Genomic DNA, 18,350 nt, shown 5'->3' on the forward strand with positions numbered 1-18,350 from the left:
CTGCATCCTTTTACTTTAGCAACAAAGGCTGATGCATATGTAAAATTCTCACTGGTAAAGCTAACCCACAATATATTGCCAGCACGTTTCAGGACAGTTTAACTTGACAACCCAACAAGAAGACACTTCAGGTTCCAATGATGCTTATTGAGATTTTATTAATATAGGACTTGTTAATGTGTGGACCTTCCATCTCAGCTGTGGCCTGAACAAGTCTAGAGTAACAATTTAGACATTGGAAATGCAGCATGTCTAACACACAAGTGTACAAACATAAAGGTATCGTGTTTTTCACCTGTGTTACAAAATTGAAAATGCATAAATAATCACTTCCTTCAAACCAATTTAGAAATTAAACCATACAGAGAAAAGTGTATGCACAAACAGGCGCCACTGTACATGTTTGTGTGATGTGGCTGCTTTTTACTAAATACTGTAGACATATGATTACTTAAATCCTAATACCATGATGAGTCTCTCTCTGGTGCTTCTAACCAGTCATTTTTGGATCAATCAGTAATTCATACTGTGCACACATTTCTTAAAAGACCAACCTATACAAAGCTAAACACTGTTCAGTCTATTAACACAACAAATGTAAACGATACACAACTAGTTTTGAATCACTCCAATTTAATCAAACCTTCATCACATTCAGTTTTATGTAATAAACTCTACCCACATTGCCATAGTTTTCACAAGATTAATTCATGATTACTGCTGTTACATGATAAACATCAGTGTATCAGTTCCTTCACCAGCCTGCTGTTATGCTCAAAACACATCATCACATTCACACAATAAAGACAGAAACACTGGAAACAAAGGTTTCCTGATGTTTGGTCAACGGGTGGTTCTCCTGGTGTATTTGTACAGATCATTGTAAAACAAATAGTGTTAATATAATCATTCTTGAGGAAATATACATCTGCCACAACCTACACACTCCTGCTTTGTTCTCATATTTACAGTTAACATTGTGTTCTTCTCAAGCTGCAGCAATGGAAGCATCATCCAGCTGCCGACCCTGAGGCTGAGGACAAACAAAAACAAAGTTAAACTCTAGAACAATGTTGACTAGCTTCACATGAAAAGTGTCGGGATAAGCCAGTGGTGTGTGTGTTACCTTGACAAAGATGCGCTGGGGCAGGAAGCGTCTCAGTGTGTGCATGTTAGTAGCTGGGAAGCGGGGCAGGCTGATGTTGAGCTGTGGTAGTGTTTGGTAACCAGCCATCAGCGGGTAGTAGTTATACAGCATCTGCTGCTCTGAGCCAGGGAGGATACGGAGGCGCACCTTAACACACACACACACACAGGGTATAAGTGCTTCTTGTCCGTCTATTCATTACTTTAGATGACAAACTGTAATCAAATTGAAAATCTGGTTTCCAATTAGACTTGGATATCTTTAAAATCTATACGGCTAAAAATTCACCACATTTGTCTAAAAGTGGAAAGGTGTTAAAACACTGTCAGTTTATATATAAAAGTCAGTGAAACCATGGTCAGTTACAGTTACTATCCCCTGTAATACTATTGTACAAATTTAAATTATATATATATAAAAATAAGTCATAACTTCACAATTTCAACACTCTTATCTATTTAGAACTACTTTACATACCCCACCAAAGTTGGGGCATGTAAATGTTATGTTACTCCGACTTCTGCAGAGTACGTTGCGTTAGTTTTAGTTTTAGTTGGACTTTGGACTGTATAATGATCCCGTGTACAGAAGAGACTGCAGCAAATTGGAGTGATGCTGCAAAGTCTGACTAAATGCTAACTAACACAACATGCTCTGGAAATGTCCAAATAAGTTTGCTTTTCACTATGTTTTATTTCCTTCAGACAGTTTGATTTGTAAATAGCAGTGACTTCACTTTTTCTCTCAGCCTGAACACAATCACACAATACAAATCAGATCAGATAGCAGCCTTCTGTCACTGTAGAGCTAAAATCAGTGACCCATGCTTCCAAGATAAGTTATGGAGAAATCAAGTTATTTGTGGATGTATATGCTTGAAATTAAACTTTTGGAAGAGATTATAGATTATAAACAGGTATGAATGTATATGCTTAGGTGTAGACCAAATAAAATAAACTAAAATTTAAATTGAATGTGCAGATATACAGCTTCAGCTTTTGAATGCACTTTTTGTTTAACCTGCTTTTTCCATCAGGGTAAATGTCTTGCCATGGTCTGCTTTGCATTTTGCAATAGAAATAGTGCTGAGAGTGTTTTCTCTGTGGATTTGGAAAAGTGTAACCACACTTTAGACAACGTTCAGCTCACTGTCGCCTTTACTGTGTGTTATGTCACAGCAGATTGCAGATGGGATGTCACATGGTCTGTCTCATGTAAATTTTACTCTCCTGCTCAGATAAGCTCCTAGCTTCCATGTAGATACCAACATTTTGACACAGATTGATTTAACGTGAATCATAACTCTAATTTGGTCAATAACCAGTACTACCTTTAACACCCAACAAGCTTTCGGCTTGTCCCTTACGGGTCTCCACAAAAGAAGGTGTTCCACACCTTGAATTTGGCTTGAGTTATGATGCCCCATCACCCGCAACCCTCGTATTTTGTCCTGGCTCAGGACCGGCACCAAGGTCGCAAAACCCGTGGCCTTCTGTATCCCGTAACCTTCTACCACTGAGTCATCAGGCCCTCAACCAACTCTACTGTAGACATGTCACCATTATGTGCCTCATTTTTTTACATAAAATGAGCGCAGTTCTACCTGTTTGAGTCCAGAGAACATGAAGGCATCAGAAGGTTCCACAGCCATCTCCACCTCTTGCACCAGAGATGTTCTGTTCTCTATGTGGTATCGAACTGGAAGAGACTCTCTGACGCGGCCAAACGATGGTAAATCTACACGAAAACAAAGATTAAGAAAGAAATGTTTAAAAAAAAAAAAACACAAGACAGAAATCATTTACAGAAAGGTCTAACAATATATCAGACCTTTTTTAAACCATTTTCCTGATACACTGACCTCTAACGGGGTGAATAGCCCCATTCTACAGTATGCCCAGATCATCTCTTTGGTTCGCATAAAAGAGCTGCACAAGTATGTAGGAGGATACTATTTCTGTATTTTCATAAGAAATCCATAGAAATACCCACATTAATATAATATATGGGTATTTTTCACAGGGAGAACCGTAATGGATTGGCTGGTACTGCCACCTCAGAGCTAGAAGGTCCCCAGGTCAAGTGCCGACTGTGACAGTGTGTTTTAGCTTCCTACCCAAGTTTAACTTTGTGTCAAGGAAATCTGATGTTAGAATTAACAATACAAGCCTGTTATATATTTTGTAATATTTTTCTAATTTTTGTCTTCTGGTGCTTCATTACTCATTCAATATTTTGAATGAGATTTGAATTTTAAGTTTCTATGCGATTAGACAGGACAGAAAAACCTCTGTCTTGACAAATGTTTAGTTTAGTCATTTATCACATTCTTTTTTTCCCTTTTGTACCCCAGTGTTGTTACACTACTGTTTTCTGCTGCTAAGTTTGCCCCTTCTCTAATGGGAAAAGCTAAACTTTACACAGAGCTATAAATGCAAGGTCATCAGTTTATCTTGCCCAACAGACTCAAAGTCAGGATTAGTGAAATCCCAACGACCCTGAATTCCAAATTTGAAACCATAATTGCTGTCATCTCTAAATTTCGAAGGGGTAAATTATTTTTCACAAACAAATAGAGTGATAATGACCTAGGAAACTGAAATGTTAGAATCTTAATAAATTATAAATAAGTTTCATATAAATAACTAATATTATATGTAAATTATCAGATGAAACCTTACAATTACTTGCAACAAGTTGATGTACTAATTAAAATGGTTTATACTCTATACTGACCAGCATGGATGTAGAGAGGGACAGACTCCAAGATGACATGAGGTAGGGTGATTGTAGTCTGAATGAGGGGACCGTCTGCACTGGAGGACTTCCTGTCCAACACAGATTAAACGTAGTTAAGAACTCTACAAGCTTAATCAAACCCACTGAGCACTGAGCAACACCCTCTCAAAGTCTTTGTGAGTGTGTGTGTGTGTACCTCCTCCATGATATCAGGTACTGTCCTGTAGCCACAGTGTTATTGCTGTTCGTCAGTGGAGGAAACCGGAGACAGAAACATTCACTGGCACTCTCACCTGTCTGCAAAACCACTAAACATACACACGCCATGTTAGTTAGGGCATTTACTGTACTATGGATCTAAAAAAGTTAAATAACTTCTAAAGCTTATCTTGGTACCTTCCTGTAGCTGTGACTTAAGTTGTGCTGTGTTGCTGACCATAGTAAGTAGTTGCAGAGAGGAGGAGGCCAACAGAAGAGGCCAGGGAGATGAGGACACGATGTCTGTCATTAATAGGAAGGGGATGTCCACAGCTACCTGGTCCAATGGCTCAAACTGCAATCGCACAAACAGGAAGTGGGACAGTAGTAATGGCGAGTACTTTACTCTAAACAACCATAAGCCAAAAGATACAGTAGGTTTCTGCTACACATTTAATTTGCTATCACACACAGAAGGTGGCTGTGGCACAGGAGGTAGAGCGGTCATCCACTAATCCCATGGCTGTTGGTTTGTCAGTAACATGTCGATGTGTCCTGGAGAAAGACACTGAACCGCAATTTAGTTGCTCCCGATGAGTGTTGGCCAGCCGCATAGCAGCTCCCCCATCGGTGTGAATGTGTGTGAGTGTGAATGGGTGAATAAGAAGCAGTGTAAAGCACTTTAAGTTCCAATAGGTAGAAAACTGCTATATAAGTGCAGACTATTTACAGGCAATTAGGGATCATCAGATACACACCTTGATAGATACATATTTGGCTGAGACCTCAAATGGGACCACAGTTTCTATAGTAACAGTCTCATCCTGGAAAACAACAGAACATAAGAAACATGTAAGAAACAATGTGCAACATGAAAACCACTGAACATTTTATACGGACGTATTCGTTGTGTCTGGCAGCTAGAAGACAGCAAGGTCTTTACCTTGTGACATTTGCAGACAATCTGCCGTCCTTCCACTGTGGTATCAATGCTGTAGCCCACATGGAACAGGAAGACCCTTGGTCCAATCGACACACACCTTACACATACGCATCTCTCCAACTAGACACGCATGCACAAACACACACACAGAAGCTAAGTCACTATGTTTGAGTGTGTCAAGGCCAAAAGATGTGGAGAAGTGTCTACGGGAAAATTACAAAATGTTGGGTTCATGTACGACTTCGAAAAATGTAGTTCTTTTTAAATGGCAGTACCTTTTCACCAGGTTTAAGATCTCCCAGGGGAACATCAGGGAGCAAAGCAGGTGCAGTGTCATCACATATCTTTGAGCCATCAAGTGTCACATGTGTGGTCTGGCCTAGATTGGCATCCTGACCTGGATAGACCAGTAAAAACAAACATCATCTCAAATAGCAGCAGTGTAATTTTTGTCATTTGAAGTTTATAGATCTCCTTTTGAGAAGTCTTTGAGAAGTGAAGTGTCTTTTTTGAAAGTTTTCTGAGATGAGCAAATATCACTCTGATTTCTATGTGTTAAAGAAACAGTTTGATTTTTCAAGCTAGTCTCCACAGAAACTTAAGTGCTATTTATACATCTGACTGAGCATCCACTATATTGTAAGTAATGAGGGCCATGGTTTACGAGCTGAGACTCAAATGAAACATCTGCAGTCATACTAGCTAATTTGAGGCTTCATATTTTAAAGTGATTGTATTTCAGAGATAAATGTGACTCTGTTTTCCACAGCCCATAGCAAGTTTTCCACCATGTTGTGCCTATGTGCATGCTAACCACACACTAAAAACAAGAGGAGTTTCTCCCATGAGGGCTCTTCTCACTGTCGCAATCTCCTGCTGCGTGTTACATGTGTGAAACACTACTCAGTACAGTGTCTGAGGCTGACTTCTCCTGACATTCCAGAGTTCACTGTGAAACAGTCTTAGTAAGACTAGCTTTAAAAAATCCTGTTTTCAGCTCTAGTTGTACCTGGTTTGAGGCCAGCTGTGAGTTTGACATCTCTTGCCACAGACTCCTCGTGCGATTGGACAGTGAGGTAAATGCAGTACATTTCATTGTTGAGTGCAGGAGGCTGATGGCTCAGCTGAACAGAGATCTTGGGGACTCTGGAGATGATCCTAAACACAAAAAAGTAGCCATCACATTTCTTTCAGGTGATGTAATACTGGGATTGTTCCGTGTCTCAGTCAAGCCTTACATGGTGCTCTGCTGCATAGTCAGGCAGTCCCAGTTCAGCTCTGGCCTTGTCTCGACATTTCGTCCCCAGCGGCGCGATGACCTACTGGCCTGCAAGGCTTCATGGCCGGAGGCTGCATCGCCACCTCCTCCTCTCCAGCTCAGGAACACACAGCGGCCAGTGTCTCTGCCAAGCATCACCTCAATACCGGTCATCTAAGAGAACACAATATTAGTAAGCTCCCTCTCTCTCACACGTGCACACACACGCACACAGCTCACCTCAACTTTCTTTCCAACGTCTTCGGTCTTTGCTACAAAGGTAAAGTTGAAGCATTTTGTTTTACCCGGCAACAAGCTTACAGTTTCCTTGCCAGACGACTCCACCACACACCACTGGTTGTACTCCTACACACACACACACACACACACACACACACACACACACACAAAAGAGTTTTGTCATTCAAAATTGTTAGGATACTATTCATTGTTAATTATTTAAATTAAACAACATTTGTGATGTTTTAAACAAAATTAAGACAGAACTCTTGTTTCCTTTTTGTTTATTTTAGTTTCAGGTTTAGTTTTAGTAATTTTAGTCTAGGATAAAACTTGTTAAGGACCAGTGTGATGTGGTAGAAATATTCAGTAAATCAATAATCGGTAAAAAATTTTACCAACCTTTTTAACACTTAAGCTGCCCTTTGCATTTTTAGTCCTATTAATTTATAATGTGAGGTCTACATTTCAGATGAAGTGTAGTATAAGATTCTTTACAATCTGTTTCAAAATACCTTGTTGACTTAATTTTATTGAACAGATTGATGAGTGTGTTGGTATTGACTAGAACTGGTCAGAACATCGCTGACATTTGCTACTGCTGCTGGATTCTGACTTTTCATTCACTGTCTGCACTAATAAAATTAAAGGCATTCTGTTGGCCAGAGATGCCGGGGATTTTGTTCCGTTGGTATATTTGGATCTGTGAGAGTTAGATTTGATACAGTGGATTGCAGAATCCTTTTGTCTCATTTGGTGCAGTGCCCTTGAGGCATCCCTCAAGGGTCCTTTCTGTTTTCATTGTGCGTGCTACCATTGGGGTATATCTTCAATAAATATGGTTTATCTTTCCACTGCTACAGAGATGAAATTTAACTTTAAATTCAATGAGAGCCACTGTAATGGCTGTAGTGAACTGGCTGTATCTGTGGTCAGTATCACTACTGTGATGCATTGTCCTCTGGTGTTAATCAATCATCCCTCGCTTGTCTTCAGATGGTTCAAAACAGTGCTGCTCATCTCTTGACAAATACCATATAACCCTTATTTTGGCCTCTTCACAGGCTTCCGGTTTGCATTCAAATTGATTTTGACTTGTTGATCTTTGTTGTTAAGGCTTTAAATGAACTGGCACCACTTTACCTCTACGAACTAGTCTATTGGCACAAACCAGCGAGGTCCCTCAGATCATCAACTCACTTACTTTTAACCCGGAATTATACTACTTACAGGAATTCGGCATGTGGTCGGGAAGAAAAGCGCGTGAACCTCTGAGCCTATGATCGGTAGGCAGCCACTTTACCAACTGAGCCCTTGCTGCACATACTAGAGTACTTTATTTTAAGTCCTAGTTTGATGTCTTCTGAGTTTTTGTTCGTTTGTACTTTACTTCTCGTTATCAATTAAATTTTTTAATTTTGCTTTTATGAATTTATTTTGTGTATGTGAACTACCTTAGTCAACAGGATGTTGTTTTTAAAGTGCTATATAAATATATGTTTGAAAATTTGATTTGATTTGATGTTCAAATCCATTAGTTTTTATGTTAAGTTTTCATTTTAGTTTACGTAACAACCCTGGTTCACAGACAAACGGCATGACCTGCAACTGACCGGCGATGTAAGGATGCCACCAGTGTAAATGTTCATATGTTTGTGTGAACCTGCCTGGTTACTAAGGCTGACAGCCAGCTTGTTAAATGAAACAGGATGAGGACAGTCTACTCGCAGGAACACCTGCAGTTGGATGGGTTGGTCTACATGGAAACTGGGAGAGCAGAACCTGGCCTTACACTGTACTGGAGTCAGAAAGAGAAAAGAAGGTTATAAACATGTTTCATTTGAAACAATTAATCTTCTTAAATTGTCTATAATTTCGCTCATATGTGCTATGAAACCAACAGTCATCAAAATAGTTTTTATATGCCACAAATGCACTACTGTTGATTTTATAATGTTGTACAATGAACCTTAAAAGGCATCAAAGAAAGTAGATAAATAAACTGTTTTGGAAGAATTTCATGACTATGGTGAGCGATTACTAACTAAATGGGATGTAGTCCTGCACTTCTATAGTGAACTCTTTTAATCCAGCTGGAGCCATGCGGTCATTCCACAGTGATCTGGCCGCACTGACAGCAGACTGATCGCAGTCCGGCTCAGCATCAGGAACCTCATTCTGATGAAGTAGCAAAGAGACAGAAAATGGGAAATGTTATTTCTTTGACACTGTCTTTGACAAAGAGATCCACTTTTTTTAACCTCAAATATGTTCTTATCAACTCCACAGGATGGCTTTGTGATTAACAGAGAATTTGAGCCAGATTGGGTCGATCTACTTACCATTAGGACTTTAGTGAGATTCTTCTCAATTCTTGACTTCTGCTCCTCCTTTAATGTTGAAGCTAGAAAACATGGTAGTTTCATAGTTAGCTTAAGTGTTTAGAATTGATGCAGACTGTATCCTTCCACCTGATAACAGTGTTGGAAAGCCAACTCTGATATTTCTGAACTGTATGCAGTTATTTGATTTTTTTTTGCCATAATTTAGCTGGTTCAACCAACACAACCCCAAAGCAGAAAGCCAGTGAGTTGTTTATAGTATTAACGTCATGTGAATTCAGATCAAAAATATCAAACGAGCCATTTGAAGGTGAAGTGCAAAGACTCAAAACAAGACAAATGGATTAGTATTTAGTTGCAGCCTTGTTACTTACCTCTGCCGAGAAGCTCCATGCAGTAAATGATGTAGTCTTTAATACTGGCCATCAGATAAGCACAGCGCAGAGCTGTGGTCAGTATGGCCGTGAGGAGACCCCACCATCGCTCTGTGCGATAGTCACACATCACATAGTCCAACAGCCTGATAACATAACACACAAACGCAAACACTCAGTTATGTTCCAGGCATTTTACTGAGAACTTCTGCAGCTTGTATTGCATGCACAGCACCTGCTTACACAATGGGGGTGCACTTCAATTCCCATTAGTGTCACCCCCCTCTCTACCGATCAGCAGTTGGTAAGAAAGTAAAAGGCTTGTAGTTATTATTATTATGCAATTGTTATTTGTAACTGGTCAGTAGCAGAGTGTTTGATAATGAAAAACACTTCGAGTGGAGTAAGCCAAATAGATTTTGTTCTAACCAAATACATGAATATCAGATAGCAGTGGTATCGTCACGGACAGACAAGCATGTCTTTTTGCTTACTTCAGAGCTTTGGTGTAGTCTTTAGCATGGTAGTATTCCTCTCCCATCTGCACCACTGAGACACAGCCAGGAAATTAGTGTGACACAGGTTAAACTACAACTTCATGAAATTGAATCTTGATTTAAAAGTCCTTGACATCACCGGTCATATTATATGAAACAGACCACATTCTTATGCCTCGATTTGAACAGAATGCTAAGGGGCAACTCTGGACATTTGATATTCTCACATATTATAGCACAGTGATACTTACTGAGGTGACTCTTCATTCGAGGGCATTTGTACTTCTTAAACTGGGCAACAGCATTACTGAGAAGAGCTATGATCAGCTCCTGTAGGGGCCATAAAGTGAAGCAGGTTTTAATACAAACTGAGCTGTAGCTGAAATGTGTCAACACAAAAGATGTGTGAGGAGTATGCAGCATTATATGTTCCTGGTTTTTGGAATAGTTTAAAACAATCCTACTGTCCTAGGTGGGAGTGAAAACAAAGACTTTTATGCTGCTGACATAACTGCACATTTTTACATGGATGTACATCATTAACTTTTTCTACAGACATAAGGGGGTATGAAAGCCTTTTTCGGAGGCAGAGTCAAAACCAGGGTTTATTAATAAACAAAATAGTGTATTTCTCCATTAACCAGCCAGTTAAAAACTATGTTAACCACACAATTGTTTCACATTTTATGTATATTTCCTGACCATAAAAATAAAAAACATTAGCTACTATGATCCAACTTTAACTAATATTATTAATTAATATTCTGACCATTTGTGTATGACAGATGTGCACTTTTAGATTCTTATTTAAGTCCTTATAAAAAGCATTACAGGCATGCAGGGTAAGAGAATGAGTTATTAACTGAAACATTTCTTACTGGATACAAAAAGGAACAGTGTTAGAGGTGCCCCCTGTTTTACCAGGGACGAGACACCTCATTCATAGGACATAAGAAGATATTCCACCTACAACCCCTTTTGCTTTCATTCACTGTAATAGACTCGAAAATGGTGGGTAGATTTTTAAAATATAAACTGAAATTTGGCCAAAGGTGGAGTTTGTTCTAATGTGGCCAAAGTTCTCTACTTAGTGCTTGTGTACTTACAGAATGTAGTACATCTCTCTCTTTAATCTGCAGAGCCAGAATCCCTATCTTCTCCTTCTCTGCATCTGGAGGATCGATACCTGGAGGTACAAACAACACATAGGTTGTTTTTTCACCGACTCATTTCTAACACCACATTAGCAACTATTCTGACAAGGGGAGCTGATGTGCCCATGTTGTTTTGTGTCCCTAAACAACACAGCCAGATCTATTTTAGAGTTTAATGAAAATCGTTTGAGCACTACGTTTCTGCTGTTCACTGCAACATCATCTGAACTATTAAAACATCTCACTGCTACAAAAATAACACAGCAAACAACATAACCAAAGCTGGATTTTCAAGAAGCTGTGGTCTAAATAATGTCATCCAACACACACATTACTATTTCTCCTTTATTAAGACTTTGTGTTTGCCTACTCTGGTGTCCCTGTCTCCATGGTCTCTGTCCATAGAAGTCCAGTCCTCCACTCTGAGTGTCCAGTGGGTCAGGAGAGGGAAAACTCACTGCAGCCTACAATCAAAAAGCATTGTTTTTTTGTCAGATTTAAGCTTTTAAATAAATTTGTGCTGATACACTCAGAGTTACCACAGAATGAACACTAATGAAAAGTACTTTTATTACCCAGTAGTGCACATTTTTTGTATTATATTATTAGTATAAGTACTAGAAGTAGAGATGGTAAAAGTATAGTAGTAACTGAAGTAATATTATCTGTAGTGGTAGTGCTCACAGTAGTATTACTGACAGTAACATTTGGACAGTTTGGGGCAGAAGCAGTATGATCACCTGACAAAGCTGCTGTGCCAGCTGCTTTCTTTCCTGGCTGTAGCAGGCAGCCTGCTGGTAGTAGAAACCGGGATTCTGGGTCTGGATGGCAGTCAGCCCCAATTTTATGGCTTCATCAAACAGCTCACCAAATGACTGGAACCTGTCAGGTAATGCACATAAAGAGACAAATAGCAAAATTAAATCATACATTCTCCCTACTCCCACCTTTATAGTTTACTCTGCTTTTACAGAATAATACATATAAGCTTCTCTGATTATAAAAGTAACTTGTTGTAAAACTCGTTTATAAAAACTTAATGTTATAATTGTATTGTTCTCACAGGGTCTGACACAGTCTAAGACCTACTTAACTCATAAGGACAGAAGTAAGGATGAACTATGCATATCTGTTTGATATGTAGAATTTATCGTGTGTTGACATGCAGTGTGTGTATCTTACTGTTTAGACATCCAGGCAGCGTGTTCAAAGGCCAGTTCAGCACTGCCAATCTTCTTCTTACACAGGTCAATGTGCTTCCTAAACTGAGCTATGGCATCTAGAGGAGTGTTATGCTGAAAACAGAGACGGCAGATCTAAAGAGATGAACGAAGAAAGAATACGAAAATTAGAAATACATTTCTAGTCATTATTGACACACACATATAAAACTAAATGTTTCTTATTTTATTAATTGCACAATCTGGGCACATCTGGTCTATCAATCTAGTAATACAATTAATACCTTTATCCCCAAACCAATAGTTAGAGATTCAGACATCTCAGAGCAGATGCAAGTCCCCAAATTAACAAGCTCAACCATTTATTTTATTTGCTATATTTTGCCATTAGCTTGACGCAAAAAAGGATTAGACAATAATGGATTCCCTGTTGAAATCATTTGTGAAATTAGATCACGGCTGTGATTTAATTTCATTTATATTGGACCACGAGCATTATTAAACACAAATATTGACATATTGCACTAGCGCTAGCTTAAAGGTAATTTCTTCCTGCCACATCACCAACAAAGACCAAACCTTATAGTTGATTAATCCAGCCATAGTTTTGATCTCAAGCATGTTGGTCTCATGGGCTCTGAGCTCGTGGACAAGACTGTAGGCAGTTTTGTAGTACCTATGAAAAATAAAAAGAATATTGCAGAGCTGATTCACTTTACTTTTCTAGAGTGTGTGACAAAAAGAAGCAGACAATGAGTTGTTTTTGCCAGATAATAAGAAAAGAAACAAAAGCACGTGTTTCTTAAATAGCTCAAAGGTCATGAAGTTGAAGAATTCAAATGTTATATATCAAATAACTTTTCAATCTTATAATTTTTTTCAGTGTTTGTAATAAAAGTGGATTTTATACTACTATTTTTTTCAAGTGCAAAGCAGTAACAACCAAAATACCAAACAAAAGTGTGTGTAATATAATGGCAGTACCTCATGAGTAATAGCAACCTGAACATTTTAGGTCAAATTTATAAGAGTTTTTATTTAATTACGCAATGAACATCTAATTTAATTTTGCAAATTCTCATATATTTTGGCGGCCTGGTAGTTCCATGGTTAGGGAAGCAAGATGGGATGCAGAAGTTGCAGGATCAAATCCCAGCCTCCCTACCAGTCCCTGAGAGACACACTTAGTGCTAGATCTCCGGGCAACGCCCCGTGGCTGCCCATTGCTCCCCCCAGGGGGTGGGTTAGATGCGGAGAATGAATTTCATTGTAACATGTATGTGCAATATGCATATGTGCTCAATGACAATAAAGGTTGTTGTTCTTCTTTTCTTCACAATTACATTGCCAGCTGGTTGTAAACATCTCAGTAAAGACTCTCAATCATCCAGGTGAGGTTATCTGGAGTTGAGTTGAGGCAATTAAACCTCTCTGGAGACACTTCTGCTTTCTCCAAACAGGAGCCAAATATCAATAGTATTTCTTTGTTAATCTGTGGCCTTGTACTTACTTAAGTGCATTTTGGGTGTCCTGTTTCAGCTCACTGAAGAAAGCGATTTTAAACTGGTGTCTGACAAACAGCAGCTGTAAACATCAGGAGGTGGAGAAGAGAGAAAAGCAGAGGGATGTGGACCATTTTAGTTAAGGTAGTTTCAGGTTAGTCTATCATGCTCAGCTTTTTTGTACACTGTGGCAATGCACATTCTGTACTTGTGTTAGTGGCTGTGGTGTGGTTGTACATACTTGATGTGTGGTCTTATTAAGGAACTCCTTGTGTGATTTAACACGACGAATCTCAGTGTAATAGTACGTCTGAGCATGTTCATAGAAGGCATTCTCCAATCTGCAGAATCGCAGTAATAAGAACAGAAGTTATCTGAATTGAACTAGCCCCACTGGCAAACATGCAGTATTAAAATACTATGAACTACCTTATAATGTAGCCTACTAAGTGGTCGGTGTGCGGCAGTACAAAGAGGCTCTTGCCAGACAGATCACAGGCGGTACACAGAGCCGACGCTCTCTCTGATGCTACCAGGTCCTCTCCTGTCCACACAAGAAGAACAGTAAGGGTTCAGATTGGTACACGAACCAGTCACGGACAGAAAAGATTGGTGGGATTGTGTTTTAATGACAGCAGACCTGCAACCAAACATACAAACTACTACGTGTTGTCTGAAACGAATTCTCTCATTGCAATGGCAACAAAGCAAGTTAGGTTTATGTAAAATTACATAACAACTGTAAAATGCAGCAGCGGTTTCATCCACCGGCATTATTGCTGGTGAAAATGTCTTTACCTGGAGGTAGAGGAGTTTTCTTCTGGATTAAAACCACAGCCACTTTGGTGTTCCGGCCCTGAAGACTCGTCCTAAAGACAAACAAGCACGACAGCAGATAAAATGACGTTTCTGCTTAGGCTTTGCAGAATATTGTCAGCCATACAGCGATAAGGCTTCATTCTTTACTATGGTCAGTGTTTAGTATATATCAAGTATATTTGGCCACCTATTTTTTATTTTTTTTTTAATCTGTTTGAGAGAACAGTGACATCTACACTTAACTGACTAGGAGTATTTTCTTTCGCTTTACCGCACCTGTAGATCTACTTACTTGTGGCTTAAATTATTAAACGTCTCAGATCAGGTGTACAGATACATTTCTCTACATGATTTAAACAGGACAAATTAAATGTGTTTTGTGTGTGTTTGCACGTAGGTGGGAAACAGGTTTCAACACCACCATTTATCTGTATGCAGTAGGATGCATCACTCACGTCTAAACAATGCTGACTGTGCCAAATATTGTCTATCTGAGGGAAGAGGTATTATACCTCTGAATTAAGAGTCACGGAGGGGCTGCAGCCTTACCCAGCTGTCACAGGGCGACAGGTGGGATACACCCTGGACAGTCTATCTCAGGGCAAACACAGAGAGACGTACACAGACAGACATCAATTGACAGTGACATTTTCTGACGGCTAACCGACAGTCACTAATTCACCTAACATGCATGTCTTTGGACTGTGGGAGGAAATTGGCGCAATGAGCGGAAACCCACACAATCTCGGGGAGAACATGCAAAATCCACACAGGAGGCAGCAGTGCTCCACCACCATGCTGCCCAATTCAGTAATTCTAAACAAATCCAACTGTGCTTCTCAAACAGGATTCTCAGTAATCTATCTAAAGCAAGTAGCTGCTGTAAATTAAGACGTGCCAAAGCCTGTTACTGTGTAAATACAAACAAATAGCATAGAATCAATATTTAATCAACTTCTGCTATTTACAAGCCCACAAGACAATACATTTCTGTTATTATTTATACCAAGCAAACTCAGATTAAAAAGGTAAATTACTTTACTAATAACTTGTACACCTACCTAACAATTTCCAACTTAGTGGCACATTCAGACTGCTTTTCTTTCCACTGTGGGTCATCCCAGTCCAGCTCATAGAAGAGAACAACCAGAGCAGGGACCAAGTTCAGATGTTTATTCATCCAACCGGTCTTCAGAATGCCTTTGGGGATGTACCATTCATAGGATGTTCGCTACCAAGAGATGAAAAATGTGTTTGGTAGCGCTCAGAAAAAGTCCACATATACAAATCTCAGATTAAAAACCATTTTACAACATTTGTGTTTCATGTTTCTCCACATTGTAGAACTTAAACTGTGCTCTAATTCTAGGTCATACAATTGCTGGGGTATATAACGGCACGTCTTCCTTTTTGACACACTTCTCAAAGATCTTTCTGTCCGCTGCTCACCTTAGTACGACATTTAGGGTACTCGTGGTCTCCTGGGAGAACTTTGAAAGAGATGGGGACCCTGTCTGCCCGACGGTTGGCACAGAAGGCATCCCAAATGGCGCGATGGACAGCATTGTACACCACATCCAGACCAGTTAGAGCTACGAAAGCCATGGGCCGGCAACATAACTCGGGAGGAAGCTCCCACTGGGAACCTGCCATCATGATGGTTCAACAGCAAATGTACCTGCGCAAAGCAGATCAACACGAGATGTCAGGATAGGAACTCGCAGATTAAATGCTAAAAGGGTTATAATATAAAGTTTATTGCAGATTGTTAAATCTATCTTCAGTTTGTAGATATTTGTATAGTAATTTACGTAAGTGCATATTACCTTGGGGCAATGCCTCTACTCTTCTTTACTGTGTATATTTATGACTACTGTGTAACTTACGTGATTTCGTGCATCTTTTGTTTTTTGCCTGAACTATGTTTTATCCTAATCTGTGCTCAAGGATTGTACTGTATTTTGTGACGGAACCAGGCAAAGCATTTGACTAAAATACATCTGGAGATGGAAATCAGCATGCTTTATGAACCACTGACAATGACTGGAACCTATGGGGAAGCGCTTGCAGGTCACAAGACTTCAGGGTTAGCATTAGCTGAACAGAGTCAAACTAGCTAATTAGCAGCTAACAGTGACAGCTCAGTTGTTTATTTTGATCAGACTGGAGCCCCCTACCAATGTTCCCAGTGTGTTATTACAGTTCCCGAGACTTAACACATTTACATTAACAAAATGTTCGAACGTAGGTGACGTTCAAAAAGCGAGAGACACGGTATATTTTTTACTCCTATGCAGACACACTAAAGACCAAGGCGGAAGTGTGAATCCATTACAGGTTGTGTTAGCATTCTCAATATTCTTGCAACATAAGCTTCGATCCAATTGGTAAACTCAAAACTCAATATGTGAAAAACAACATACCTCATCTGCATCAGTTGAACTAAAACAGGGATTAAGTAGTAATATCTTATTTGAGCTATCTAGCTCTACTTTACAGACTCTTAGCAGACCCCTCAAGATAGCGGTTAGCGTTAGCTAGTGGGCGAGGTTGCAGATTTAACCAGAAAATAAACGTCAATGCAGTTTTGGTTTTAGGCTTTCTGAGCCTGTTTAGACAAAACCTGATTCTGTTCACCATTAATCATTCAGTCTCGGATGTGTCAACCTCAGCAAAGACAAAATTGACTAGCTAATACAGCAGATATTGTTAATGCAACAAACTACTAGCTAGCTAGTTAGCCGCCTGTGGGCAGTACTTGAATTGCACATCCGGTTCGACTTTTCAAAATTAAACGGGCTTTTACCAAATTCATATATTGCGGTTGGATAATTTATTGATTTAATATAGTTATAAAGGCATGTTAAGAAAATAAACAATGATTGTGATGACAATAGTAATTATGACAATAAGGCTGTTTCGCAACACAGCACTCTAAAATGCTAGTATGATCATTTTACATTATAACAATGTTATAATTCAATATTGCAATATTGGACTGACCATGGAAAAATAATAACATAACAATAAAAGTGAGATGAGACTTTTATTACATGGTTCTTATTACTGCATTAAGAAGCTGCATCAGAAATATTTTAGTATGTGGAAGAGCTTGGACACTGCAGGGCTTTATATATATATTTATTCAATCCTTTTTTCATTATATAAATATTTTTTTATTTGTGCTGGATCGAAACAGCAAAAACAGAGAGTTTAAACAACAGGAGTAGAAATTGAGAGAAATCGAGAAATTTGTGTTTGTGATAGTTATGGATGCAGAGCAGATTTTGAAGCTTGGAGTCAAAGTGTACATGTGACAGTGTATATGAAGAAGTACTATTAACCACACTGACTGTCCAACTCAAGCAGCCACTCAGATGCTCTGACAGTGTTGTTATCTGATCTGAATTGGCCTCAACACTCCCCAGACATTTCCTTTCCTAAACAGGTGCACTTGCACTAAGATGTGTGCATTCAAATACACTGTAAAATCCAATAGCTTTCCTCATTTTGCTCAGCTATCAACAATATGTTCTTTTTACTAGTTGTGTTTAAGTTAGAGGTAATTACAGAATGAACAAACCCGTTTACTTATTTACATGTGTCACTTATTTTTAAATTAGGTACAGTAGCAGCAAATGGGGAGATAACCCTAACTACACCAGTGGGAATTAGCCATCCAGAAAAAAGGTAATTAGTCTGCTGGTAAAACTTTTTCTAAAGCACCATGTAGCAGTTACTCCATCCAGCACAGTTGACCACTGACCTTTCTCTGCCCTTGAAGTGTCCTCTGCTGGCTTTTGGTAAGAACAGAGGGAGGAATATTTTTTTTCAAAAGTACACTGCTTCAAGTAAAAGTATACTTCACTTCCCTGCACAGCAGAGTGTGTCGTTTGGACAGTACAGTCATTTAACATGAAAGAAGGTTGTTGTTTGAACTAGTAATACCGAGCAGT

The 18,350-nt window shown here is 39.2% G+C and overlaps 1 protein-coding gene across 2 annotated transcripts; it reads right to left on the minus strand.

Annotated features, from left to right (window-relative positions):
- Positions 1–138: 138 nt before the first annotated feature.
- Positions 139–17,157, minus strand: trappc11 (trafficking protein particle complex subunit 11). Of its 2 annotated transcripts, none has more exons than XM_067518904.1 (30): positions 16,818–17,157; positions 15,844–16,072; positions 15,456–15,625; positions 14,374–14,444; positions 14,005–14,119; positions 13,817–13,916; positions 13,584–13,657; positions 12,653–12,749; positions 12,075–12,208; positions 11,633–11,774; positions 11,263–11,356; positions 10,845–10,924; positions 9,990–10,068; positions 9,736–9,790; positions 9,242–9,387; positions 8,868–8,929; positions 8,571–8,703; positions 8,193–8,323; positions 6,526–6,651; positions 6,266–6,459; positions 6,037–6,185; positions 5,303–5,424; positions 5,028–5,147; positions 4,843–4,908; positions 4,283–4,439; positions 4,083–4,194; positions 3,884–3,975; positions 2,751–2,884; positions 1,127–1,294; positions 139–1,033 (listed from the first exon to the last, which is right to left on the minus strand). In XM_067518904.1, the coding sequence occupies exons 2-30, from the start codon at positions 16,048–16,050 to the stop codon at positions 989–991; spliced, it is 3,375 nt and encodes a 1,124-aa protein (XP_067375005.1). In that variant the 5' UTR covers positions 16,051–16,072; positions 16,818–17,157; the 3' UTR covers positions 139–988. The 2 variants fall into 2 exon arrangements, with proteins under 2 accessions (XP_067375005.1, XP_067375006.1); XM_067518905.1 differs by having other exon boundaries at positions 17,032–17,133.
- Positions 17,158–18,350: the final 1,193 nt, after the last annotated feature.

This window comes from Channa argus, chromosome 10 (genome assembly GCF_033026475.1).
Source record: "Channa argus isolate prfri chromosome 10, Channa argus male v1.0, whole genome shotgun sequence".
In the NCBI taxonomy this organism is placed as follows: domain Eukaryota; kingdom Metazoa; phylum Chordata; class Actinopteri; order Anabantiformes; family Channidae; genus Channa; species Channa argus.